The sequence below is a fragment of the Myiozetetes cayanensis genome, unplaced genomic scaffold, assembly GCF_022539395.1.
Source record: "Myiozetetes cayanensis isolate MyiCay16 unplaced genomic scaffold, myiCay2020 scf5-8, whole genome shotgun sequence".
Classification (NCBI taxonomy): Eukaryota; Metazoa; Chordata; class Aves; order Passeriformes; family Tyrannidae; genus Myiozetetes; species Myiozetetes cayanensis.
In genome coordinates this window covers 26815600-26837284 of record NW_026087742.1, presented here as the reverse complement: position 1 = coordinate 26837284, position 21685 = coordinate 26815600, and the positions used below count along the sequence as shown (strand labels likewise).

Genomic DNA, 21685 nt, shown 5'->3' with positions numbered 1-21685 from the left:
ATGGCAGCCCGGGGGCGCGCGCGCGAGCCGCGCCGTCGAGGCGCCCTGCCCCGGCGCGCGGGGTCCGCGCGGGGCGAGAGGAGAGGCAGTATTATGGGATGTTGTGGGGGCAAGTATTATGGGATGTCGGAGCGAAAGGGTGCGAGCATGGGGGACTATTATGGGATGTTTCTCGGGGTGGGGGGACAGTATTATGGGATGTTCCCGGCGGGAGGGGGGTATTATTATGGGATGCCGGGCCGGGCAGTGAGTGGGAAGTTCTGAGGGGAGGGTGAGTATTATGGGATGTCTCGGGGGGTGTTTGCCGGGGAGACGGGGGCGGGGCCTGTTGCCAGGGTCCTGGGGCATATTATGGGATGTAGGCGGGAGGGGGCGGGGCCTAGCCGGGTTTTTCCCCTTTAAGAGGCGGTGCCGCGGTCGGAGCCATTTTCCCTTCAGCGGCAGCGGCGGCGGCGAGAGAAGAGCTGGGGTCCGGAGCCGGGTGAGGAGCCGGAAAGGAACGGGGGCGGGCAAGGCCATCTGCCGCCTCGCGGGGCGTCCCCGCCGGCAGGCGTCCCTCTCCGCCGGGCACCCCGGCGGCCCCGGCCGCAGCTGCCCCGGGGACGCGCCGTCCCCGTGCCCGGGCGGCCGCAGGACGGGTCCGGCCCCGCCGCCGCCCCAGTGGTGCCGGCAGCCCCGGCCCGCGGCGGCCCCCGGGGAGCGGCGGCCTCTCGGCGCTCGGCAGCCGGACTTCCCCGGCCCCGCCCCGCACCCCCAGGAGACGGTGCCCCCCGCCCCCGCCCTGCGCCGCGCAGCCCCGCTCCGGGCGGGGGCGGCGGAGCGGGGCTGCAGAGCCCGCCCGGCCTTTTGTGTGCGGCCGGCGGCGGGGCAGGGCAGGGCCGGCGCTGCGGTGCCAGCTCGGGGCTACCCGGCCGGGCACAGCGCTGACAGCCGGCCCCGGGGCTCCCGTGGGAGCCCGACTGCCTCGCCTGCCCCACTGCCTTCTCCCGGCCTGAGGCAGAAATAACCGAGGGCACCCGGCTGCAGAGGACGGAGAGAGTTTTCCTTTAGGACAGCTGTTTTGGCTAGGACAGCTGTTTTGGCTTCCTCGCCAGAGATGAGTTGCTGACTCAGTTTAATATCTGGTGTCCTCAAAGGCTGCTCCATCACAACTCTAAGCTGGTACTTGCTGCCGGTGTTTCTGTTTTACATAGGCTCTAAATCCAGTAAAGTTGCTGTCTAAGCTTTCTCACGGATCCTGTTGGTAGCACTATTGCTTGGGAAGACAGAGTTCGGGTCTGCTGTAACTTTGTTTTTTTTTCTTTTCAATGAAGTACTGGCTGGACTGGCAAGAAGACGACAGCCTGTGTAAGCCCAGGCCTCCCCCAGCTCGGAGGACATGGCATCGGGCATTGGATCTCCGTCGCCGTGCTCAGGGGGCAGCGATGATGATGAGATGGAGATCCTGTTGAACAACGCTATCCCCCAGCATCCAGGTACGGCGAGCCTGCAGGGCATGCGTGTGGAATGGGGAGAATGCTGGTCTCAAGCTGAATGTGTGAAATACGTGATGTGGTGGGGAATGTAATTTTTCTTCTTACTGCACACCATGTGTGTTTTTGATACCGGAGTCCCAGGACTGCTTCAAAGCATGAGGCTCGCGGCTTTGTGTCAGGTGGAACTGACTTTGTTCCAAGCCATTGCAGGTTGTCAGGGCCTGTGCTTTGAGGAGTTGTACAGGGTGGAGGCAGAGTGTCCAGTTCTGATGGGGTACCAAAATGCCCACGAGTTTCACATTTCATGAATGGGGAGGGGATAGAGGGGTAGTATGGGAAAGGGCAGGTTGCCTGGTTTGCTTTCCATCTGGGAACTCAGACCGGCTGACGTCCAGAGAAAACTGCCCTGGGCTGTTGCGTGACCCACTTTCCTTCATCACCACACCCAATTATTGAGGTTTCTTGTGGTTCTTGCTCTGTGCTGCTTGCTCACCTTTCCTTTTCTTGTAGTCCTTGTATCTTGTCTTCTAGCTCATGTTTGCATCCTCATCATCAACCTAAGGCTTGAGTTAGGGGCCTGGGAACTCATGTGGTATGGGGGTTTTTTTATTGCTGCTGTTGTTGATGACTTGCTCTGTGGACGTTCACCTGGATTCTTCATTTCCTTGTGGAAAGGAATAATATATGTATACTGATGCGTTGCATTGTAAGACAAGTTTGAGTTTTCCAACTCATGCTATAGTGTTGTAGTGTCATATAAGAGAAGTGTTGTAACTGGAAAGGCAAAATGGTGGTGTGGGGTTTTGGATTTTTGTTTGTTTGGCATTTTTTCTTAAGCTTTGACTCTAGGGTTATCTAGCATCTCTGAAATCTTGGACAGAAGGGGACTGTCCATAACAAAAATCTTGAAGAAAAACTGTTAAATTCCCTACAAAGTAGAGAGTATATATAGTATCTTGGAAAGGGTGGGTCACCAGATGCTCTAAGTCAGAACTTGGGTTAGAAGAAGAGGTGTGATCTCTGAAGGACCTGGTGTTGCAGGACCAGGGGGTGAAGAGACATCCACTGATTGGTAAGATGGCAGGAGCCAGGCGTGGGACCCCAGGTTCTGAGAGTTTGACCTCTGCTGTTTCACCCCCGGCTGCGGTAGCTCCTCTGACCTGTGGCTTCCTCCATCCTGCCCAGCTCCGGTGGTCAGGAGGCCATTTTCCCTTGGAGGGAGAAGGAGTGACTCTGGCTGTGTGCGGTGGGCGGGGCGGCGGGGAGGGCGGGTGGCCGCGCCGCTCCCGCAGCCTGCTGCCACAAAGGGAAGGGTTGCCTGGCTGCCCGTGCCCCTCGGGCGGGGGGCAGCCCCGGAAGGGGGCACACAGATGGGAGTGTGCAGTGGTGGTGGGGAGCTGGCACATGTTCTTCTGACCAGGCAGTGAGCTTGCTAGCTGTTGGGGCTGGGGGAAGATTCTGTCAAATCTGGATCAGAATAGAGTTGCTGAGTAACAACTTTCCTGTGGAGGAGGAGAAGTAGTGGCTTACTGGCCTGTATTTTGCATGCAGCTGCGGCATGCTCTGTACCACTGAAGGGGCTAGATGATTTCTTTCCTGGAGACCCATGAACTGAAACAGTATCTTAATCAGGTTCTCAGATTCATTTACTGTTTTGTCCCCTTTAGATGTGGCTGCCTGTTTTATGCTCTTTCGTCTTCTTGTTGGGTTGTGGCAAACTTCTTGTTCTTAAGTTCTGAGTGCAATTTTGCTTGCAGAAGGAATATTGTGTAAATTGGAGGTGTTGGGAGGGTGGGAAACTGTGTTCAATGGTACCTTAGGATACAATTTTCGAGTATCTGTTGTGAACAGTAAGAATTGTAACTAGTTCTGTTTGTATGTAGCAAGAAACAGACAAGTTGATCTCTGTGAATTGAGCTATGCTGTAGTGCACAGGTGTGGTTTGAACGAGACATGTTGCCTCTTCACATCCAGAACCTGAAGAAGAGCCAGAAGAAGAGCTTCTGTCAGAGGCTGACACCCCCAAAATCAAGAAGAAGAAGAAGCCCAAGAAACTAAAGGAACCCAAAGTGCCCAAGCTCAGCAAGCGTCAGAAGAAGGAGGTAAGGAAAAGGATGCCAAAGGTCATGCTGAAATATGGATATATAGGGTGAGGGTGCTTACTGATGTTGGTCTATGGCAGCAGTCTTCTGTATGAATCCTCTAGAGTGTGGGGAGAGAGTGATGTTTAGTGCTTCTCCAGGGTGTTTTCTCACAGCTGCCTGATCTCTCTCTCTCTCCCTTCCCAGCTGGGGGACAGCTCTGGTGAGGGGAATGAGTTTGTGGAGGAAGAAGAGGAAGTTCTGCGTTCTGACAGTGAGGGCAGTGATTATACCCCTGGGAAAAAGAAAAAGAAGAAATTAGGACCCAAGAAGGAAAAGAAAAACAAAGCGAAGCGCAAGGAGGAGGAGGAAGAAGAGGAAGAAGATGATGACTCAAAGGTGAGAAGCTACCCTGCTGATTTACTGCTCACTTTTCATTCTCAGATATCTGATTTGGGAGATCATTGTGCTCTCCATTTGTGATGGCAGAGGGAGTTGGGGCTGTTTAGTTTCTTCTTCCTCCACTAGACCTGCTTGACTTGACCTTTTTCCCACCTCGTGTTTCTTCCTGTCTTTTACTTGAAACACACATGGAATTTACATTGAATCTAAAGATTTTTCCCACCTTCACTGTCTTTGTTTGAGGCTGTATCCTATGGTGATAATTGGATGTGGGAGGAAGAAAATTGCCTGGGTCATCTGTGGAATGTGGAAGTTCTGCTCTTTCCTAGAGCAGAACCAGAACATTTTCTCTGTAATTCTCTCTTCATAGGAGCCAAAGTCATCTGCTCAGCTCCTGGAAGATTGGGGCATGGAGGATATTGATCACATCTTCACAGAGGAGGATTACCGCACACTCACCAACTACAAAGCTTTCAGCCAGTTTGTCAGGTGAGCTGCAAGCCTATGCCTGAAAGGACTCTGGAACAAAAAAAGAGATGGGACAAAAACTAGATTACTTGTTTTTTGGAACCTCAAGTGCACATTAGAGACCTTGGTGTCATACCTAGAGCAAAAACTGAAGTAACAGTAAAATAGTTGATCCAAAGCTTTTTTGTTTCCAGTCATTGAGAAGATGCAAATCCTCACTCCTAGTCCCCTTTCTTCACTACTATGCTAAATTCACTTTCTTTTTCCAAGCCCCTGAGCATTTGCATCCTCCCCATAGAGTGAAGGATGGGAGTGGAAAAATTCATTGACTGTTGAGATCAGAGATTAGAAAGTTTGAGATAGATGTGCTGACGGGGGTGGCAGCAGGGAGGAATAATCTAGATTTCGGGTGGTTCAGTAACTCTTCCTTCCTTCCTGCCTTCCTTAACTGTACACAGGCCACTTATCGCAGCCAAGAACCCAAAAATAGCAGTGTCGAAGATGATGATGGTACTGGGAGCCAAATGGAGGGAGTTTAGCACAAACAACCCCTTCAAGGGAAGTTCAGGTGCATCTGTGGCAGCTGCTGCAGCTGCGGCTGTTGCAGTAGTGGAGAGTATGGTGACAAACGTGGATGCTGTCCTGCCGCAGCCCCCCGTAGATGTGCCGCTCAGGAAAGCCAAGACAAAGGAGGGCAAAGGTGAGATGAAGAGTCTGGCAGGCTGGTGGAGCGTGAGTGGTGTGAAGGCAGTAGCCCTTCTGATGCCGTCTCTTGTGTTCTCAGGACCCAATGCCCGGCGGAAGCCTAAGGCCAGTCCTCGTATTCCTGATATCAAGAAACCCAAAACAAAGAAGGTGGCACCTCTGAAAATTAAACTGGGAGGATTTGGTTCCAAGCGTAAAAGATCATCAGTAAGTGACGCTCCTTCCTTTACTTTCTGAGGAGGAGGTGATGATGTGCTAGGAATGCTGGGGGGGATGTGTGCTGCCCCCAGAATGTGTGTCTGAGTAACACAGCTTTTCTCTTACCTCAGAGTGAAGATGATGATCTGGATGTAGAGTCAGACTTTGATGATGCCAGTATCAACAGCTACTCTGTTTCAGATGGATCTACAAGCCGTAGTAGCCGCAGTCGCAAAAAACTCAAAGCTGGGAAAAAGAAAAAGAAAGGTATTGATACTTGCTGACAATGGGAGACAGAAGCACAGCTAAGTGTGTGGAAAGACTGGGAGACTGTCTGTGCAGAGTTTGGATATTTAACAGTATACAAGAGTTTTGGTTTCTGGGTCTTTACACTGCTATGCAGGCTGTTGGGAGAGTACCCTTGCTGTAGGAAGCCTATACCTGTGGCTTGTACTACTATAACTCCTCACCACCCCTCTGCAGGTGAGGAGGACTCCACAGTGGCTGTGGATGGCTATGAGACTGATCACCAGGACTACTGTGAGGTGTGCCAGCAGGGAGGAGAAATTATACTGTGTGATACCTGCCCGCGTGCCTACCACATGGTTTGCCTGGACCCAGATATGGAGAAAGCTCCAGAGGGCAAATGGAGCTGCCCACACTGTGTGAGTACTGAAATCCCCAAACAGTGCAAGAGACCATGGAGGAGGGGGATGTCAAGTGACTTGGGGCTGCTTTTCTGTGGTAGTAAAATATTCACAAATATGTGACTTTGTTTTTCTGATTTCCCTCTCCTATAGGAAAAAGAGGGCATTCAGTGGGAAGCAAAGGAGGATAACTCTGAAGGTGAGGAAATCCTGGAGGATGTAGTGGGGGATGCTGAGGAAGAGGATGACCACCATATGGAGTTCTGTAGAGTCTGCAAGGATGGAGGAGAGCTGCTGTGCTGTGATGCCTGTCCTTCATCCTATCACATCCACTGTCTGAACCCCCCATTGCCTGAAATTCCCAATGGAGAGTGGCTGTGTCCTCGCTGCACTGTGAGTTTCTGCTAGTAGCATTCTTCTGTTGCTATGAAGAGTTGATTGACCTAATCCTTTTGGTTTATCATGTTTTCCTGGAAATGACTGGCCCTTCAAAGACTCTTACCTCCTCTCACACTTTTGTCATAAAACATAAAGGCCTGGCTTTTTGTGGCTGTATCGTACCTTGTTGATTGGCTGCCTTCTCCAGACAGCAGGAAGGACCAGGTTGACAGCCTTTGGGTCTCATGAAGTTTGCCCATGTGCAGGGTTATTGGGTGGTTTTTAGTCCAGGATGCCAAGGCTCAGTTTTCTTGGCTCCTGTATCTATGTAGAAGCAGAAGAACAAGTACAAGCAAATTCAGTGCTGAAAGTATTTTAAACTGGTGCTGAGACGAAGTTGGTTTTTATTTCGCAGTGTAAGCTCTGTAATGCCAAGCCCTTTCTTAGTAGATGGTTAATCACACTTGTACAGAAGGTTCTTGACGTAATTAATATAAATGGCATTAGTTGCTTTCGTTAGGTGATACAGACTTCATTATACGGACATCATACAAGATGATGAACAAAAAAGCTGTTTCAGGACATAGCCCTGTGCTGGGCCCTTAGTTCTACTGCAGAATACTTCCTGCACAAGCTTTCAATGAAGTTGTGATTGGACAGACTTCTGGGCTCATCAAGCCTAGCAAATTCTGTCTGCATAGTAAAGCTGTGAAAGTGACTCTGTGTTTCTGCTCAGTGGAAGTACATACACTCTGATGCATCAACCTCTGTTTAACTTTCCAGTGCCCAGCTCTGAAAGGAAAGGTGCAGAAGATCTTGATCTGGAAATGGGGTCAGCCCCCAGTTGGCCCCGCACCACCACGTCCACCTGATGCAGACCCCAATGCTCCACCCCCTAAACCTCTGGAGGGTCGACCTGAAAGGCAGTTCTTTGTCAAATGGCAGGGCATGTCCTACTGGCACTGCTCTTGGGTGTCAGAGCTGCAGGTGAGTGAAGGACTTTAACCATGTCAGAAGGGTGGATAGCTGAGGGTAAAACACCTACTAACTGCTTGTGTCCTGACTCCAGCTGGAGCTGCACTGCCAGGTCATGTTTCGTAACTACCAACGCAAAAATGATATGGATGAGCCACCCTCAGGGGACTTTGGAGGGGAAGAAGAGAAGAGCCGAAAGAGAAAAAACAAGGACCCCAAATATGCTGAGATGGAGGAACGATTCTATCGATATGGGATCAAGCCGGAGTGGATGATGATCCACAGGATCCTTAATCATAGGTAGGTAGGGGTAACAAAGAGGATTTTCAACAAAGACTTTAAGCAGGGCTAAGGGAGAATGGAGGAGCTAAACTGCAATATGACTGGAAGAAACAGTGGGAGTTTTTTTGTTGGTATGACAAACATAGTTCTGTTTCTGTTGCTTCACTAAGATCCCCTTCCCTTCTCTTGCATTTGAGTAGACTGGGTGAGCACTGCCATTTCACTGTGCTTAAGACTTATTGGTTTCTTCCGCAGTGTGGATAAGAAGGGGAATGTCCACTATTTGATTAAATGGAGAGACCTACCCTATGACCAGGCTTCCTGGGAAAGTGAAGATGTGGATATTCAAGATTATGACCTCTACAAGCAAGGCTACTGGAATCACAGGTAGGAGGAGTACCTAGAGGTTGTGTGTTCTTCTCCCTTCCCTCAAGAGAAAATACTGGAGTATGTCAGCCCCCTTGTTGCTGACTCCTTATGCCTTTGAGCAGGGGCCTTGTGCCTCTCCACCAGTTCATGAAGGTTCCAGCCTTGTTCTCATGAGCCTCTTGAATTGAGTGATTGCCATCCTATTCTTTGCAATAGTTTTCTCTTGATCTGTTCACAAAAAGCCATTAAACTTACATGTTCTTGGGACTGTCTCTGCACAGGGAGCTGATGCGAGGTGAAGAGGGCAGGCCTGGTAAGAAGTTAAAGAAAGTGAAGATGCGGAAACTGGAAAGGCCCCCTGAGACCCCCACAGTAGATGTAAGTTAATGTTTATTGCTTAGAAACCATTTGATTGAGCTGTTTATTTTGGGGTGCCAGCAGGTAAATAGGAAACTGAAGAGTGAACAGCATATGGTTTAGAGTTCCTTCATGGCCCAAAGCAAAAACGGCTTATGGAGCCTTCAGACAAAGGTCTACCTTGTCCATTGGCTGAGACTCTAACTTTAGGTGAAAGACTTTTACAAAAATAAAGACTTCTTGGTGGGTACCTTCGACCATTTGGGAATTATGTTTGGTGCTAGTCCGGTTGTCATCTGTGAAGCCTTGTCTGGTACTAGTGAATGTATGGGTGACTGAGAAAGGACTCTTGGTAGCTATCTAGCTGAGGTAAAGGGTCTCAACTCTTCCTTCTTTCCACTGTAGCCAACAGTGAAATATGACCGGCAACCGGAGTACCTCGATGTAACAGGCGGGACCTTGCACCCCTACCAACTGGAAGGACTGAACTGGCTGCGCTTCTCTTGGGCCCAGGGTACAGATACAATCTTGGCTGATGAAATGGGTCTGGGAAAGACTGTGCAGACAGCAGTGTTCCTGTATTCCTTATACAAAGAGGTGAGAGCTGGGAGGTCACTACCCAGTGTATTAGTGCCTGTATTAGTGATTGCAGTCATCTAATGCTCTTATTGACTCTATTTGTAGGGCCACTCCAAGGGTCCCTTCTTGGTGAGTGCCCCCCTGTCCACAATCATCAACTGGGAGCGAGAATTCGAGATGTGGGCCCCAGATATGTATGTAGTGACCTATGTCGGGGACAAAGACAGTCGGGCCATCATCCGTGAGAATGAGTTCACTTTTGAGGATAATGCCATACGTGGAGGCAAAAAAGCATCCAGAATGAAGGTACGGAACTCTGCTGTTACACAAGCCTGAATTAGGAGATGCCTTTAGACTGGCTTTCGGCAGCTGAGGTTCAGATACTCTGATGTCTCTGGGAACTGATTATGCTTTTAGTTTCCAAGGGGAAATAGCTGCAAATTGATGACAAGTGGGCGTTGACTCCTGCTGTAGACTGTTTAAACACTCCTACCAGTCTGAACTAATTCAGAACTGAAAAAAGAGAGCTGACTAAGATAATACTGACCATAGGCAAGTCCCTCTGTCTTTCCTACTTAACCTGTGAAGTTGTGCATTGTTTCTAAGTCCATGTCAGAATTGCTATTGTATGTAAAAGACAAAAAAGACAAAAAGAAGTATGAACTTTTTAATCTCTCTGAGGAACTGGCTGACAGTGATGTCATGCCCAGACAAGAAGGAAGAGTCTGATATAGGTGGCTAGTTTCTGTAGAACTGTAGTCTTCCTAGTAAAACCAGTATGGAAGCTAAAGCATTTTCACTGGCAGAGGTAGATAGGACTCCTTTCCTTCCCTTGAAATTGAATTACATTAAGTACTAACAGTAACTTCAAGTTCCAGGGTAAGCTGTTTATCTTTTTAAGTCTTAGCTTTTTGAGGAGCCACTCTTCTCCAGATCTCATTTCCTTAACATGCCTCTTCTCCCTGCATATTTGTTAAACATCCGTTAGAGTATTTGGCAGCTGTCCAAAAGTAGCAGGTATTGAGGGGGTTGAGGAGACTTACATGTCTTGAGAGTAATGGGGGATTAAAAGGCTAAAATGGTTTGGGCAGCATTTTGAATCTTGTGACAGGAAATTGTTGGTGTGAAAAGTTTTTGATGTGCTGTTTGACCAGGGCTCATGAGGATAACTTCATGGAGAAACACTGCATCTGCTTTGCACCAGGCCATTCCTCTATCCTGTTACATGTTCATCCTTTTCCTTTGCAGAAGGAGGCTGCTGTGAAGTTCCATGTGCTTCTCACTTCCTATGAACTGATCACAATTGATATGGCCATACTGGGCTCTATTGACTGGGCCTGTCTCATTGTGGATGAAGCTCACAGGCTGAAGAACAATCAGTCTAAGGTACAGAGAGGCACAGGCATGGCATATGTTGTGGAGGGGGGAATGCACAGAGAGTGCTCACAAGATTCAAAACTGCTTCTAAGCTCAGAAGTTTGTCTGACAACTTTTAGTCATTTGTTCAGTATTAAATTTCATGTGTTATTAAAAAGAAATTTATCAGCCTTCATCTGGATATCGATCATCATTGGCAACAACTTTTATACAGATCACTGGTCAAAACACTATTTCTTTCCAGGTGAATGGGCAATTGGTGTAGACTGGAAAACAGAAAAACCTGGATGTGGTTGTTGCTCTGAAATACTAACTGGCTTCTCTGAAAGCAGATCATATATCTGCAACACCTTTATTCTGAAAAGGTTTACCATGCTGAGCGTAAAACAAGCTCCATGAGCACAGTTACCCTGCTTCCAGAGTAAGCTTGCTCTCTGCATTCATCCAGCTTTGATGCAGAGCTAATTGGATGCTATACAAATGGAAGAGGTGGGCAGAGGTGTTCAAAAATGTCTGGGTAGGTGCAGAAAGCCATATATCTGCTTTTATATGAAGCTGCACCTTAACTAAGATTGTTTGAATTTAGTAGACTTGACCATACTTGCTTAATCCAGCCCTTCCATAGGCCCTTGTGCCTTAGTCAGCTGGGTTCTAGTGCTCAGGATGCTAAAAACAAGTGTTACTGGAAATCTGGTTTTAGAGGTTCTTGGAGACTGTGTAAGACAATTGCTGCTTGATTTCTGTTTTTTCATTTAAATGGCATTAGCTCTTTGGATCTTGGCATGAAGCATCTTCATGAGGCATCACAGCTGTGCTTGCAATTCAGTTTCTAGATCTTTGTAGGCACTGAGACTGGGTGCCGTTCTGTGCTTAGCATTGAAACTATTGGGAGTACAAATGAATGCTTACTATTAATATTCATTAATTGAAAGAGGATGTAGAGGCTCAGGGCTACACTGTGACACTATTGGTTATCCACCCAGGACCATTAAATCCACCTTTTTCTAGAGCAGTTTCCTGTCCTGCAAGGACAGCTTACAGATATTTGACTGTAAGAGAGATCAGATGCTTCTTCACAGATTGAACTTATCTACTAAAGGTTTGCAGATATGATTAGTAACTTCCACATTTTATTCCAAAATGAGAATGTTTTTAACTGTAACTATGTAGAAAGATAAGTCCTCATGGAGGCCACTAGAAGGATTCTTCTGGTGCGATAACCAAAACATAAGTGATAGTGGATTCTTCTTTGGTTTTTGTTTGCCATCTAGTACAAGCTACTTTCATTAAGTTTGACCTCATATCATGTAAAGTGTAAGACAGCAAAGAAATGGCCAAGCTTGTAAGTAAAATAGTGCTCTATTGTCAGCTTGTGCTGATGAACGTGGTACACTTGTGCTTTTCAGTGCAGTGCTTTAACTGCTCACTACCTCTGTCTGGAATTACTTCATTGTTGTGAAAACCAGCACAAATTACCTTTAAGACACATTGGCAAACTCTTAGCTCTCTTTCTCCTCTGCATGTTCTGACTCTGGAATATTGCCAGGATTGATATGAATAGGAAGAGTGACTTAGCTATTTCTAGAATTCTCAAGGCAGAGTAGTTGTAGGAATGTAGAACACTAATTTAGTAAGAAAAAGTATGTAGTATAGCAGTCTAGAAATGATTGGTGGTCTGAAAGAGCTTGTAACTTGTAAGAGCAAAGGAAACCTTACCAGCACCTGATAACTTGTAGGAGTTGCTGCAGTCATGTTTTAGCTCTGCACAACAATGATCCAAATGAGATCAGTCTAGTGGCCCTGATTGGAATGTGAACTACTTTGAGCTCTTGTCCAAACAACTGATGTGATCTAAATTGAACCCTAGCTTGGTGACAACTTTTTTTCCTAGGAGAATTATTTTTGTAGGCTAATGACTTGATAAACCTTTAATATATTTGTGTTTGATTTGTTTAATTTTCTTACCATTTCTTCCTTGCTCTCTACTTTCCAGTTCTTCCGTGTGCTGAATGGTTACTCCCTGCAGCACAAGCTGCTGCTTACAGGAACTCCCCTGCAGAACAACCTGGAAGAGCTGTTCCACCTGCTGAACTTCCTGACACCTGAGAGATTCCAGTATGTCTTGCAGTGCAAGTCAGCCTGCCTGCCTTGTCACTCCTCTCCCCTTCCTTGCTCTTTTTCTCCTTTTCCTTTGTGGCATTTGCTGAGTGTCTGTTTCTCTGCAGTAACTTGGAGGGCTTCCTGGAAGAGTTTGCAGATATTGCCAAGGAAGATCAGATCAAGAAGCTGCATGACATGCTGGGCCCGCATATGCTGAGGCGTCTCAAAGCTGATGTTTTCAAGAATATGCCATCTAAGACTGAGCTCATTGTCAGAGTGGAGCTGAGCCCTATGCAGAAGTGAGTGTGAGAATGAAGCACCTGCTGTTGAGCTGCTGTTTCTTTGTTCTGCGGTTTCAAAGAGGATGCTGAAACAGCCTTATCCTCATTTATAGGGCTTTCTGCACAGTGGATGAGAGGAAAATTTCCTGTTTTCACTGTAGCGGAGGAAGGACTAGTCCTGTGCGCTGATGTAAGGGATAAAGAAATAGTGAATGTCACTGGCAGAGTCTGGGTAGCTGGCAGTTAGTGCCACAAGCTGTGCAGAATTTAGCAAGAGAAGAGCATGTTAGTCATTCTCACGAGGCGTGTCTGAGTTGTATCTTCTTTTTTGTTTCAGGAAATATTATAAATACATTTTGACAAGAAACTTTGAGGCACTGAATGCACGGGGTGGTGGTAACCAAGTCTCATTGCTCAATGTTGTTATGGATCTGAAGAAGTGCTGTAACCACCCCTACCTCTTTCCTGTGGCTGCTATGGTATGTTCAGTCACTTATTCTGTATAAGCAAATTCCCTGCTAGGTGTTATCAGGGAACTAGTTAACTCCCTAGTTGAAGCATGGAGGGGTTCCCATTCCTCTCTTTTTGCCTCTCTTTTTTTCATCTTGTCTGTATTTAGACCTAACATGCTGAAAGGCCTTTTTTTTCCAGCATATTTTTATGACAGGTAGGAGCTATCTTGTGACTCATGCAAGATGGTGAAGAATAGGGACTCAGTAAGAAAGAGGGGGGTATCTAGAAGTCAGTTGCAAGAGAAGAGGCACAGGGTAGCACTGATGTTTTATACAAGCAGTGTGTACTACCTTGTGGTTGTGCCAAGGTAAATGACTAGGTGTGACCCAGCATCTGATGAACGCAGCTGGAGACTAAGGCCAAGTACATCCCTTCAAGATGTTTTTGTTCCTTGCCCCTTACTCCCTCTTTCCCTTTTCTTCTCAGGAAGCTCCAAAAATGCCAAATGGCATGTATGATGGTAGTGCGCTTATTCGAGCCTCTGGAAAGCTGTTGCTGCTCCAAAAGATGTTAAAGAACCTGAAGGAAGGAGGTCACAGGGTGCTCATATTCTCTCAGGTATATGGGGAAAAACCTTAAGGCTGGGTATTCTTTTTCTGAGAAAGAAGTCTGTTGATCTGGTATCCCCTTGTCCCTCACTCTTTTGTGGTGCTGTTTTTCTGGTGTGCAGATGACTAAAATGTTGGACCTTCTAGAAGATTTTCTGGAACACGAAGGGTATAAATATGAGCGGATTGATGGAGGAATCACAGGGAACATGCGTCAGGAGGCTATTGATCGCTTCAATGGTATGGAGTCTCTTATTTTTTTCTGTAAAATGAAAACTGTCGCCTTGTGTGTGCATAATGGTCAACATGGGATTGTTGTGGCTCAAGCTTTCCATTGCTTTCCTGGAATCTTAATTTAGCAGTAATTCCTTGTCAAGTGAGGTGGGTCAGATAAAAATCCTTGTTTGAGCGTTGCACTCTCCCTTGATTAGTTCTATTCTCTTTTATCTAAGCTCCTGGAGCTCAGCAGTTCTGCTTTCTGCTTTCAACTCGAGCTGGGGGTCTTGGTATTAACTTGGCCACAGCAGACACTGTGATTATCTACGATTCAGACTGGAACCCCCACAATGATATCCAGGTGAGTCTGAATTAGACCACTCACTATGGAGTAATCCTGAGGAAGAGGGGGAATTAAATTGTCAGGAGGAGTGAAGGAATGTGAGACTTCCAGTGTAGAAATATGCAAAATTAGAGCAGTGAGGATGGGTAGAGATGGGCAGTGAAATAGTGGAAGGTTCTTCCAGGGTACAGCCTTCACTAACATTAAGAGCCAAAATGAAGGCAATTGGGAAGCTTGTGGAGGTAGGTGGGGTGTATCAGACAACCAACTGTGTAGCTCTAGATTGTTCTGAGCACATCTCTTTTCTAGGCCTTCAGTCGTGCACACAGAATTGGACAGAACAAGAAAGTGATGATATACCGCTTTGTGACAAGGGCCTCAGTGGAGGAGCGTATCACTCAGGTGGCCAAGAAGAAAATGATGCTAACTCATCTGGTAGTGAGACCAGGGTTGGGCTCCAAGACAGGCTCCATGTCCAAACAGGAACTTGATGACATTCTCAAATTTGGCACTGAAGAGCTCTTCAAGGATGAGGCTACTGAGGGGGGTGAGTGCTGGGGAGTAGAACTGAAAGGGGTGGGCAGATCTGTCTCCTTATGTAGTGAGAGACTGTAGACACAGAGTTGACTGTAGCTCAACAGAGAGGTCTAGGGTGGCATTCCTTCTTTCCTACTCCCTCGAGATCCACACAGCAACTGTGCCTGTGCTCTTCTTTCAGGGGATAACAAAGAAGGTGAGGACAGCAGTGTCATCCACTATGATGACAAAGCAATTGAGCGTCTGTTGGATCGGAACCAGGATGAAACAGAAGATACAGAACTTCAGGGCATGAATGAGTATCTCAGCTCCTTCAAGGTGGCCCAGTATGTGGTTCGTGAGGAGGAGATGGGGGTGAGTAGGAGGTGGATGTCAGCTAGTATGTTCTGCAGAATGATGGAGGATCAATTAAGTAAATTGAGCTCTGATGCTTTTAAGGACAAGCAGGCATATATCTGCTATGACAGGTTGGGACTTGGAGCTTAGAGCCCTAAATTTGTTACCTCTCTGGCAGGAGGAAGAGGAAGTTGAACGGGAGATCATTAAGCAGGAGGAGTCAGTGGATCCTGATTACTGGGAGAAACTGCTGCGTCACCACTATGAACAACAACAGGAGGATCTGGCCAGGAATCTGGGCAAGGGCAAACGTATCCGCAAGCAAGTTAACTACAATGATGGCTCTCAAGAGGATAGAGGTACAAATCCACAGGACCCTGAGGGAAAAATGGGTGTAAGTATATCTTACTGGGAAGTAACGGAGTAGCGTCTCAGGCTCACGTGCTGTTTTTCTTTCAGACTGGCAGGATGACCAGTCAGATAATCAGTCAGACTATTCAGTTGCTTCTGAGGAAGGAGATGAGGACTTCGATGAGAGGTCTGAAGGTAAGTTCTGGTGAAGCCAGACTTCCTGCATCACTTTCTCTGAGTGTGGAAACAGCTGTGACTTGGTTTGGGAGATTTTTACATTCTGTGGTGCCATCCTGCTGGAGAAATATTCACACAGCAGTGTGCTGTGCATTGTCTCTCCTTCTTAGCTGCGTTTCTCTCTTCAGCAGCTCGTCGGCCTAGCCGCAAGGGCCTGAGAAATGATAAGGATAAACCTCTGCCTCCCTTACTTGCCCGCGTGGGAGGGAACATCGAGGTAAGTAGTACCACGGGTAGGCATTTGCATCCTAGCTGCTTCTGTATGGCCCTTGCCATGTCTGCCTGTCTCCTCCATTCTAGGTTTTGGGTTTCAATGCTCGCCAGCGGAAAGCCTTCCTCAATGCCATCATGCGCTATGGAATGCCACCTCAGGATGCCTTCACCACTCAATGGCTCGTTCGGGACCTCCGTGGCAAGTCAGAGAAAGAGTTCAAGTGAGTCTGCATTACGCCTGGATGGAAGACAGGCAGCATCTAATCCCTTTGGGAAAGAATGAGTGTGGGGCCTTAGAGACTACACTTCCTTAATGTAATAGTTGATTCTTTGTGGGAGGATGAAGTATAAGCTGGGAGAGATGAGGGGGTTGTTCCCAGCTCTCTTACTTGAACTCAACTCATCAGTCACCAAAAGCAAATGCTTTTAGAGGAGTAGCATGGCCATGGAAACATATAATGAATACTCTGAGTCTTTCTGAGGTTTATGGTTGCTTCTTTCTCAAGACTCTTAAGTCAGCTTTGTGTCCTTCCTCTGTATAGTAATTCTGTCAGGAAATTCTCCCTTGAAGGAGAATTTGGAGTCCCAGAACTTGTGTTACTATGGGTTAAGAGTCCTGGGGTAATTTCCCTTATGCGCTGGAAGGTGTCTGATGATGGGTGTCTCTGGCTAACTTGATTTATGGACTAATTGCTTGTCTCAATTGCTTCAGGGCCTATGTTTCGCTGTTCATGCGCCATTTATGTGAACCTGGAGCTGATGGTGCAGAGACCTTTGCAGATGGGGTCCCACGGGAAGGTCTTTCTCGACAGCACGTCCTTACTCGCATTGGGGTCATGTCACTTATACGCAAAAAGGTAGGTGCCTGGCAGAACTGTGTGGCCTTTGCTGTCCATACAGCTGTAGTCACACTGTAGTCACTGAGCTAGGGAGTTGTCTCTCCTTTCACATCTACTTTTGTTGTGTGCTGAGTGATCTGCTTCTGCTGGTTTGAGGATGGGCTTTGTATGACTACTCCAATGATATGTCTTTTCCTCTCATGCAGGTGCAGGAATTTGAGCATGTGAACGGCCGCTGGAGTATGCCAGAGCTGGCAGAGATAGAGGAGAATAAGAAGCTTTCACAGCCAAGCTCGCCCTCTCCGAAAACTCCGACTCCTTCAACACCAGGGGATACACAACCAAATACACCCGCCCCTGTTCCTCCACCTGGTGAGGGCTCCCCCCTTGTCCTTGTCCAGCCCTGCGTCCTGACCTCATCCTGGCTGTTCCCCTCACCGGAACTGTGGTGGTGGGGTCTGGGGGTGGACGCATATCAACTTACTCTCGTGTTAGGAGGGCTGCCAAAGATATGTGCAAACCCTTAAAGGCAAGAGAGGACACTAGCTTTCCTTAGATAAGTTGACATCAGTGAGAAGTCCAGCATTTGCAGTGGGCAGGAAAGGGGTAGTGGGTGGTCCTGTTGAGTGATGTTGGTTCCATTTTGATGGGCCTGATCTCTGGGAGCAAAGGCGATGTGTGCTTGGTAACTGGGAGGGGAAGACCTTACTGATGGCTTCTCTTCTTATGTCTGCTATGCTGCTCTGGGGTGGGGAATACACAGAAGAAGGAGTAAAAGTAGAAGAAGGAGCCAGTGCTAAGGAGCAAGGAGAGCCATCTGAACCAGAGAAAGAGCTCAATGCCTCTGCTACTGAAACAGAGGTCCCAATGGAGGTGAGTCTTGGGTGGTTTGTTTGCCTCACAATATCTCTTGCGAATTTCTCTACTTCTGACATCTCTTTGTTATTCAGCTGATAAGACAGAGATGAGTTCTTGGAGTGATGTTTAAAGGTTACTCTCTCAGATCCTCAAAATTGGCCTGATGGTTTTGTGCATCTTTACTTTCTAAACTGCTGTGGCTGTCTTCTGTTTCCATTGACTAGTTTACCTCACGTCTCACTGATTGCTGTCCTCAGCAGGGTGCTCAGCCTGTGGAGACACCACCACAGGAAGCAAAATCCCCAGCAAACCCCCCAGAAGCAGATGAAAAAAAAGTGGAGGAGCCAGAAGTGAAGGAAAGACCAGATGAACCAATGGAAGTAGAAAGCAAAGGTACAAAGCACTTCATCTTAAAAAAACAGGCCTGAATGTAGAAAAATGGTGGGGAGTTGCAGAACAGTATTGGTTTTCTCTGGTTGAAGAATAAAACTGTAGACTTACTGTGTTCTTCTACATCTCATGTTCCCTTTCTCTCCTACAGCTGATGTGGAGAAAGTGGAAGACCGAGCACCTATTGAGAATCCTCCTGAACCTCCTATAATCACTCTGGATGAGAAAGGTGTGAGGCATGATAATTCCCTTCTCTCCCTTAACCTGTCTCCTGCAAGGAATCCTTGTGGTCCAGCTTGTGTGGTATCTTGTTTTTCTAATAATTTCCTGTGCGTACAGATGAGAAAAAGGATGATGATAAGAGAGACGTGGTGATGCTGCAGAATGGAGAGATGCTAAAAGAGTCAGTAGATGAAAGGCACAAGAAGGCAGTAAAGCAGCGCTTCATGTTCAACATAGCAGATGGTGGTTTCACTGGTATGAGATCTTTATCTGCTTGAACTGGTTTATATACCCCTGCTTGTGTTTGTGAAATAACTTCCAGCTGTTCTGGTGTCTCTTGCCTTTCCAGAACTACACTCCCTCTGGCAGAATGAAGAGCGGGCTGCAACAGTCACAAAGAAGACCTATGAGATCTGGCATCGGCGTCACGACTATTGGCTCCTTGCTGGGATTATCAAGTATCCTTGCCATGATGGACCCATTTTCCTGCCTTGTCCATATAATTTGAGAAGGTGGCAGTCCTTGGGTCTGGCTGGAGTAGGCTGAGTGATAGTGCTTTATCCTCTTTCAGAAGAGCAAGAGTGATGGTGGGAGGAGGAGCATCCTGCCAGCATAGCTGAGACTTAGCAGGACATAGTTCTCATTCCTTTTCCTTGGCTCCTGTTCCTCCCCTCTGTGTGCCCCCTTTCCCCACCCCCTCTGGAGAACAGTACTGCCTGGGCTGTGTATTCCCTTGTTCTCACTGCCTTTGTTTGCCTGAGCTCATCCCATCTCAGTCATGGCTATGCCCGTTGGCAGGATATTCAGAATGATCCACGTTACGCCATCCTCAATGAGCCCTTCAAGGGCGAGATGAACAGGGGTAACTTCCTGGAAATAAAGAATAAGTTCTTGGCAAGGAGATTTAAGGTAAGAATTTGTCTTCAGTGGGATAACTGGCTGGACCTCTAAACAACAAAAGCTTCAGTTCTGAGTTTCCATTAAGAAAGTAAAAGGTTTCTGCAGTGCCTTTCATTTTAGAGGAACTTAAAAAATGAATCTCAGGATCATGCAGTTGCTCCATGATAGTAGCTCCTTTTTCTCTGGAAATGGTACAGGAGAGCTTGGTTCAGTACTCTCTATCCAAATGTTTATTCAACAACTGATATGCAGGAAGCTTAAGATTCAAGTGGCTGTTTCCATCACAGCTTCTGCTTGATCTGCTACAACCCCCACTCCATGTGCCTAAACAGAGCTGTATGGATTGGTGAAAGGGTTGCCTTCAGTCTCTACCTCACCCTCTTCAGGAGTGAACTTGGCTTAGTTGTGGGAGTGATTTAAGACCAATCAAAATAAAGTCTATGTAGGTCTCAGTCTTCAGGCAAAACATTAATTCAGTATAGTCTGGATGGTCAGTTCTGCACTGACAGGATTCCATTTGATTTCTCCAAATGCTTACAAGATTTCAGATTCTTCCTGTAAGTAGCATGGGACACTTCTCACTTGAGTTCAATGAGAAATCTCCATCCCCTTTGCCTCAAAGACAGAGTAAAATGGCAAACAACTTGGTCTGTAAAAAGAATCTGAGAAGGAATGAGAATCCTAGAGGATTTGTAGTAGCCTTTTATTAAACCTGATGTAGCCTGATTTTCTTGTGTACCTGGCTTAGCTTCAAGAAGCCTTTATTGTTTTGGGCTACTCAGTAAAACAGGCTCGTGAAAGGAGGTTCAGGTGGAGAATCTCATCTTAAGAGAGGGTGAGGAACTAGAGTAGGAGAGACTGGGGGTGCAAACAGACCACCCCTTTCAGGCAGCTGCTGCAAGACTCATTCCTCCCTGCCTTGCAGCTCCTGGAGCAGGCACTGGTGATCGAGGAGCAGCTGCGGCGAGCTGCCTATCTGAACATGTCTGAAGACCCATCTCACCCCTCTATGGCTCTGAACACACGATTTGCAGAGGTGGAATGCCTGGCTGAGAGCCACCAGCATCTATCCAAGGAGTCTATGGCCGGGAATAAACCGGCCAATGCTGTTCTGCACAAAGGTAATGCGGTGTGATAAACAAGGCTAGGGTAGGTGCTTGCCATTGCTGTTCCCTCTTGTCTTTTCCCTCTGGGGTGTCCCTTTCCCCTCGGAACAGATGTCCCTTTCTCTTCTAGTTCTGAAGCAGCTGGAGGAGCTTCTGAGTGACATGAAGGCAGATGTGACTCGTCTGCCTGCCACCATTGCCCGTATCCCGCCCGTGGCAGTGCGCCTCCAGATGTCCGAGCGCAACATCCTCAGCCGCCTGGCCAACCGCAGCAGTGAGCCCCCGCCACCACCCCCGCCCCAACAAGTACGTACCCCCTCTGGTCAGTAAGCAGAGCTACTGGGGCAGGGGGGGCTCTGTGGGCAAAGCTGAGCTCTGGTGAGCAGCCCTCGAGTCTCAGATCCTCTTCTCTCGCCCTACAGGTGGCCCAGCAGCAGTGAGTCCCTGGCCCAGTGCTGTTGACCTTTCGGCCAAGCTGAAGTGACCCCCACCCCCACCCCACCCCTTCACACTCTACCCCTCTGCCTGACATTCCTGACTGGGTGCTGTTTCCCTCCATGGAAGCTGCTGCTCAGGTCTCTGGGAGGAGAAGAAACTCCTTCCTCTGCAGCCAGCCCGTTGGAGCAAGGAGTGTGTTTAGGAGAGAGGGGGATGGATGTATGATGGACTCTGTATATAGTGACTGGAGGCCCCAGCGCCATGTCTGTTACACGGAGAACCTGGCTGTGTTGCTCGTTGCCTCCGCCTGGAATTCCAGTTTTTGTTTTTAATTTTATTTTGAGTTTGTTTACTGAGAAGAGTGCGCAGGCAAGACCAAGTAAAAGCCAGGACAGAGACAAAGCTACCTCCATCAAAATCCTTTTTAATACAAAAACTGACCGGACTTGTCCACTAATAAGCAGCTTGAAGACAAAAGCAGACAACAGTGAAAAAAAAAAAAAAAAACCCAACAAAAAACAGAGCAAAACGTTGATAAAACTGAAAAATAAAGTTTCCTTGTATTTTATTTTGTTGTCTCTATTTAGCATTAGACTGGTGGGGTAAGTATTTACACCAGGGCCAAGCTCTTGTCATGTTCCACAGAATGATTTGAATTGGAGAAGACCTCCAAAGCTGAATTCAACCTCTGAGCAATCTCCACCTCCTCCAATTAACAAAGTTCTACGTCCTTGAACACCTTCAGGGAGGGTGATTCCGCCACCTCCATGGGCAGCCCCTTCCCCTATTTAACAACCCCTTTCCACAAAGAAATTCCTCCTGATGTCCAACCTCAGGGCTTGTGTTATCCCCCACCTCTGAGTTCTTGTTTTCGCCTTGCCTATGCACCCACCTCCCTTCTCTGCCCCTTGCGTTTTCCATGTTTACCCACCCCCAGGCGTGGGCAGCCTGCAGCCCCCCGCGT

The 21685-nt window shown here is 47.6% G+C and overlaps 1 protein-coding gene and 1 non-coding gene across 6 annotated transcripts; both read left to right on the top strand.

The window, feature by feature from the left end:
* The first annotated feature begins 403 nt into the window (after positions 1–403).
* Positions 404–21289, top strand: CHD4 (chromodomain helicase DNA binding protein 4). 5 transcript variants are annotated; one of them, XM_050332595.1, is made up of 40 exons: positions 404–481; positions 1314–1475; positions 3450–3577; positions 3764–3955; positions 4329–4447; positions 4885–5126; positions 5211–5338; positions 5461–5596; positions 5813–5994; positions 6130–6369; positions 7138–7341; positions 7424–7629; positions 7867–7998; positions 8262–8358; positions 8743–8934; positions 9022–9222; positions 10165–10302; positions 12287–12408; positions 12519–12692; positions 13012–13153; positions 13614–13745; positions 13858–13975; positions 14188–14312; positions 14604–14841; positions 15013–15185; positions 15346–15526; positions 15627–15713; positions 15887–15972; positions 16056–16189; positions 16681–16825; positions 17014–17179; positions 17571–17680; positions 17923–18058; positions 18207–18284; positions 18395–18532; positions 18627–18735; positions 19054–19186; positions 20103–20298; positions 20414–20589; positions 20706–21289. In XM_050332595.1, the coding sequence occupies exons 2-40, from the start codon at positions 1379–1381 to the stop codon at positions 20721–20723; spliced, it is 5751 nt and encodes a 1916-aa protein (XP_050188552.1). In that variant the 5' UTR covers positions 404–481; positions 1314–1378; the 3' UTR covers positions 20724–21289. The 5 variants fall into 5 exon arrangements, with proteins under 5 accessions (XP_050188552.1, XP_050188551.1, XP_050188550.1 ...); XM_050332594.1 differs by having other exon boundaries at positions 15884–15972; XM_050332593.1 differs by having other exon boundaries at positions 15603–15713.
* LOC126649807 (small Cajal body-specific RNA 11) lies at positions 17213–17351 on the top strand. The gene has a single exon (XR_007631187.1). It is a non-coding gene; the product is annotated as a small Cajal body-specific RNA 11 (non-coding RNA).
* Positions 21290–21685: the final 396 nt, after the last annotated feature.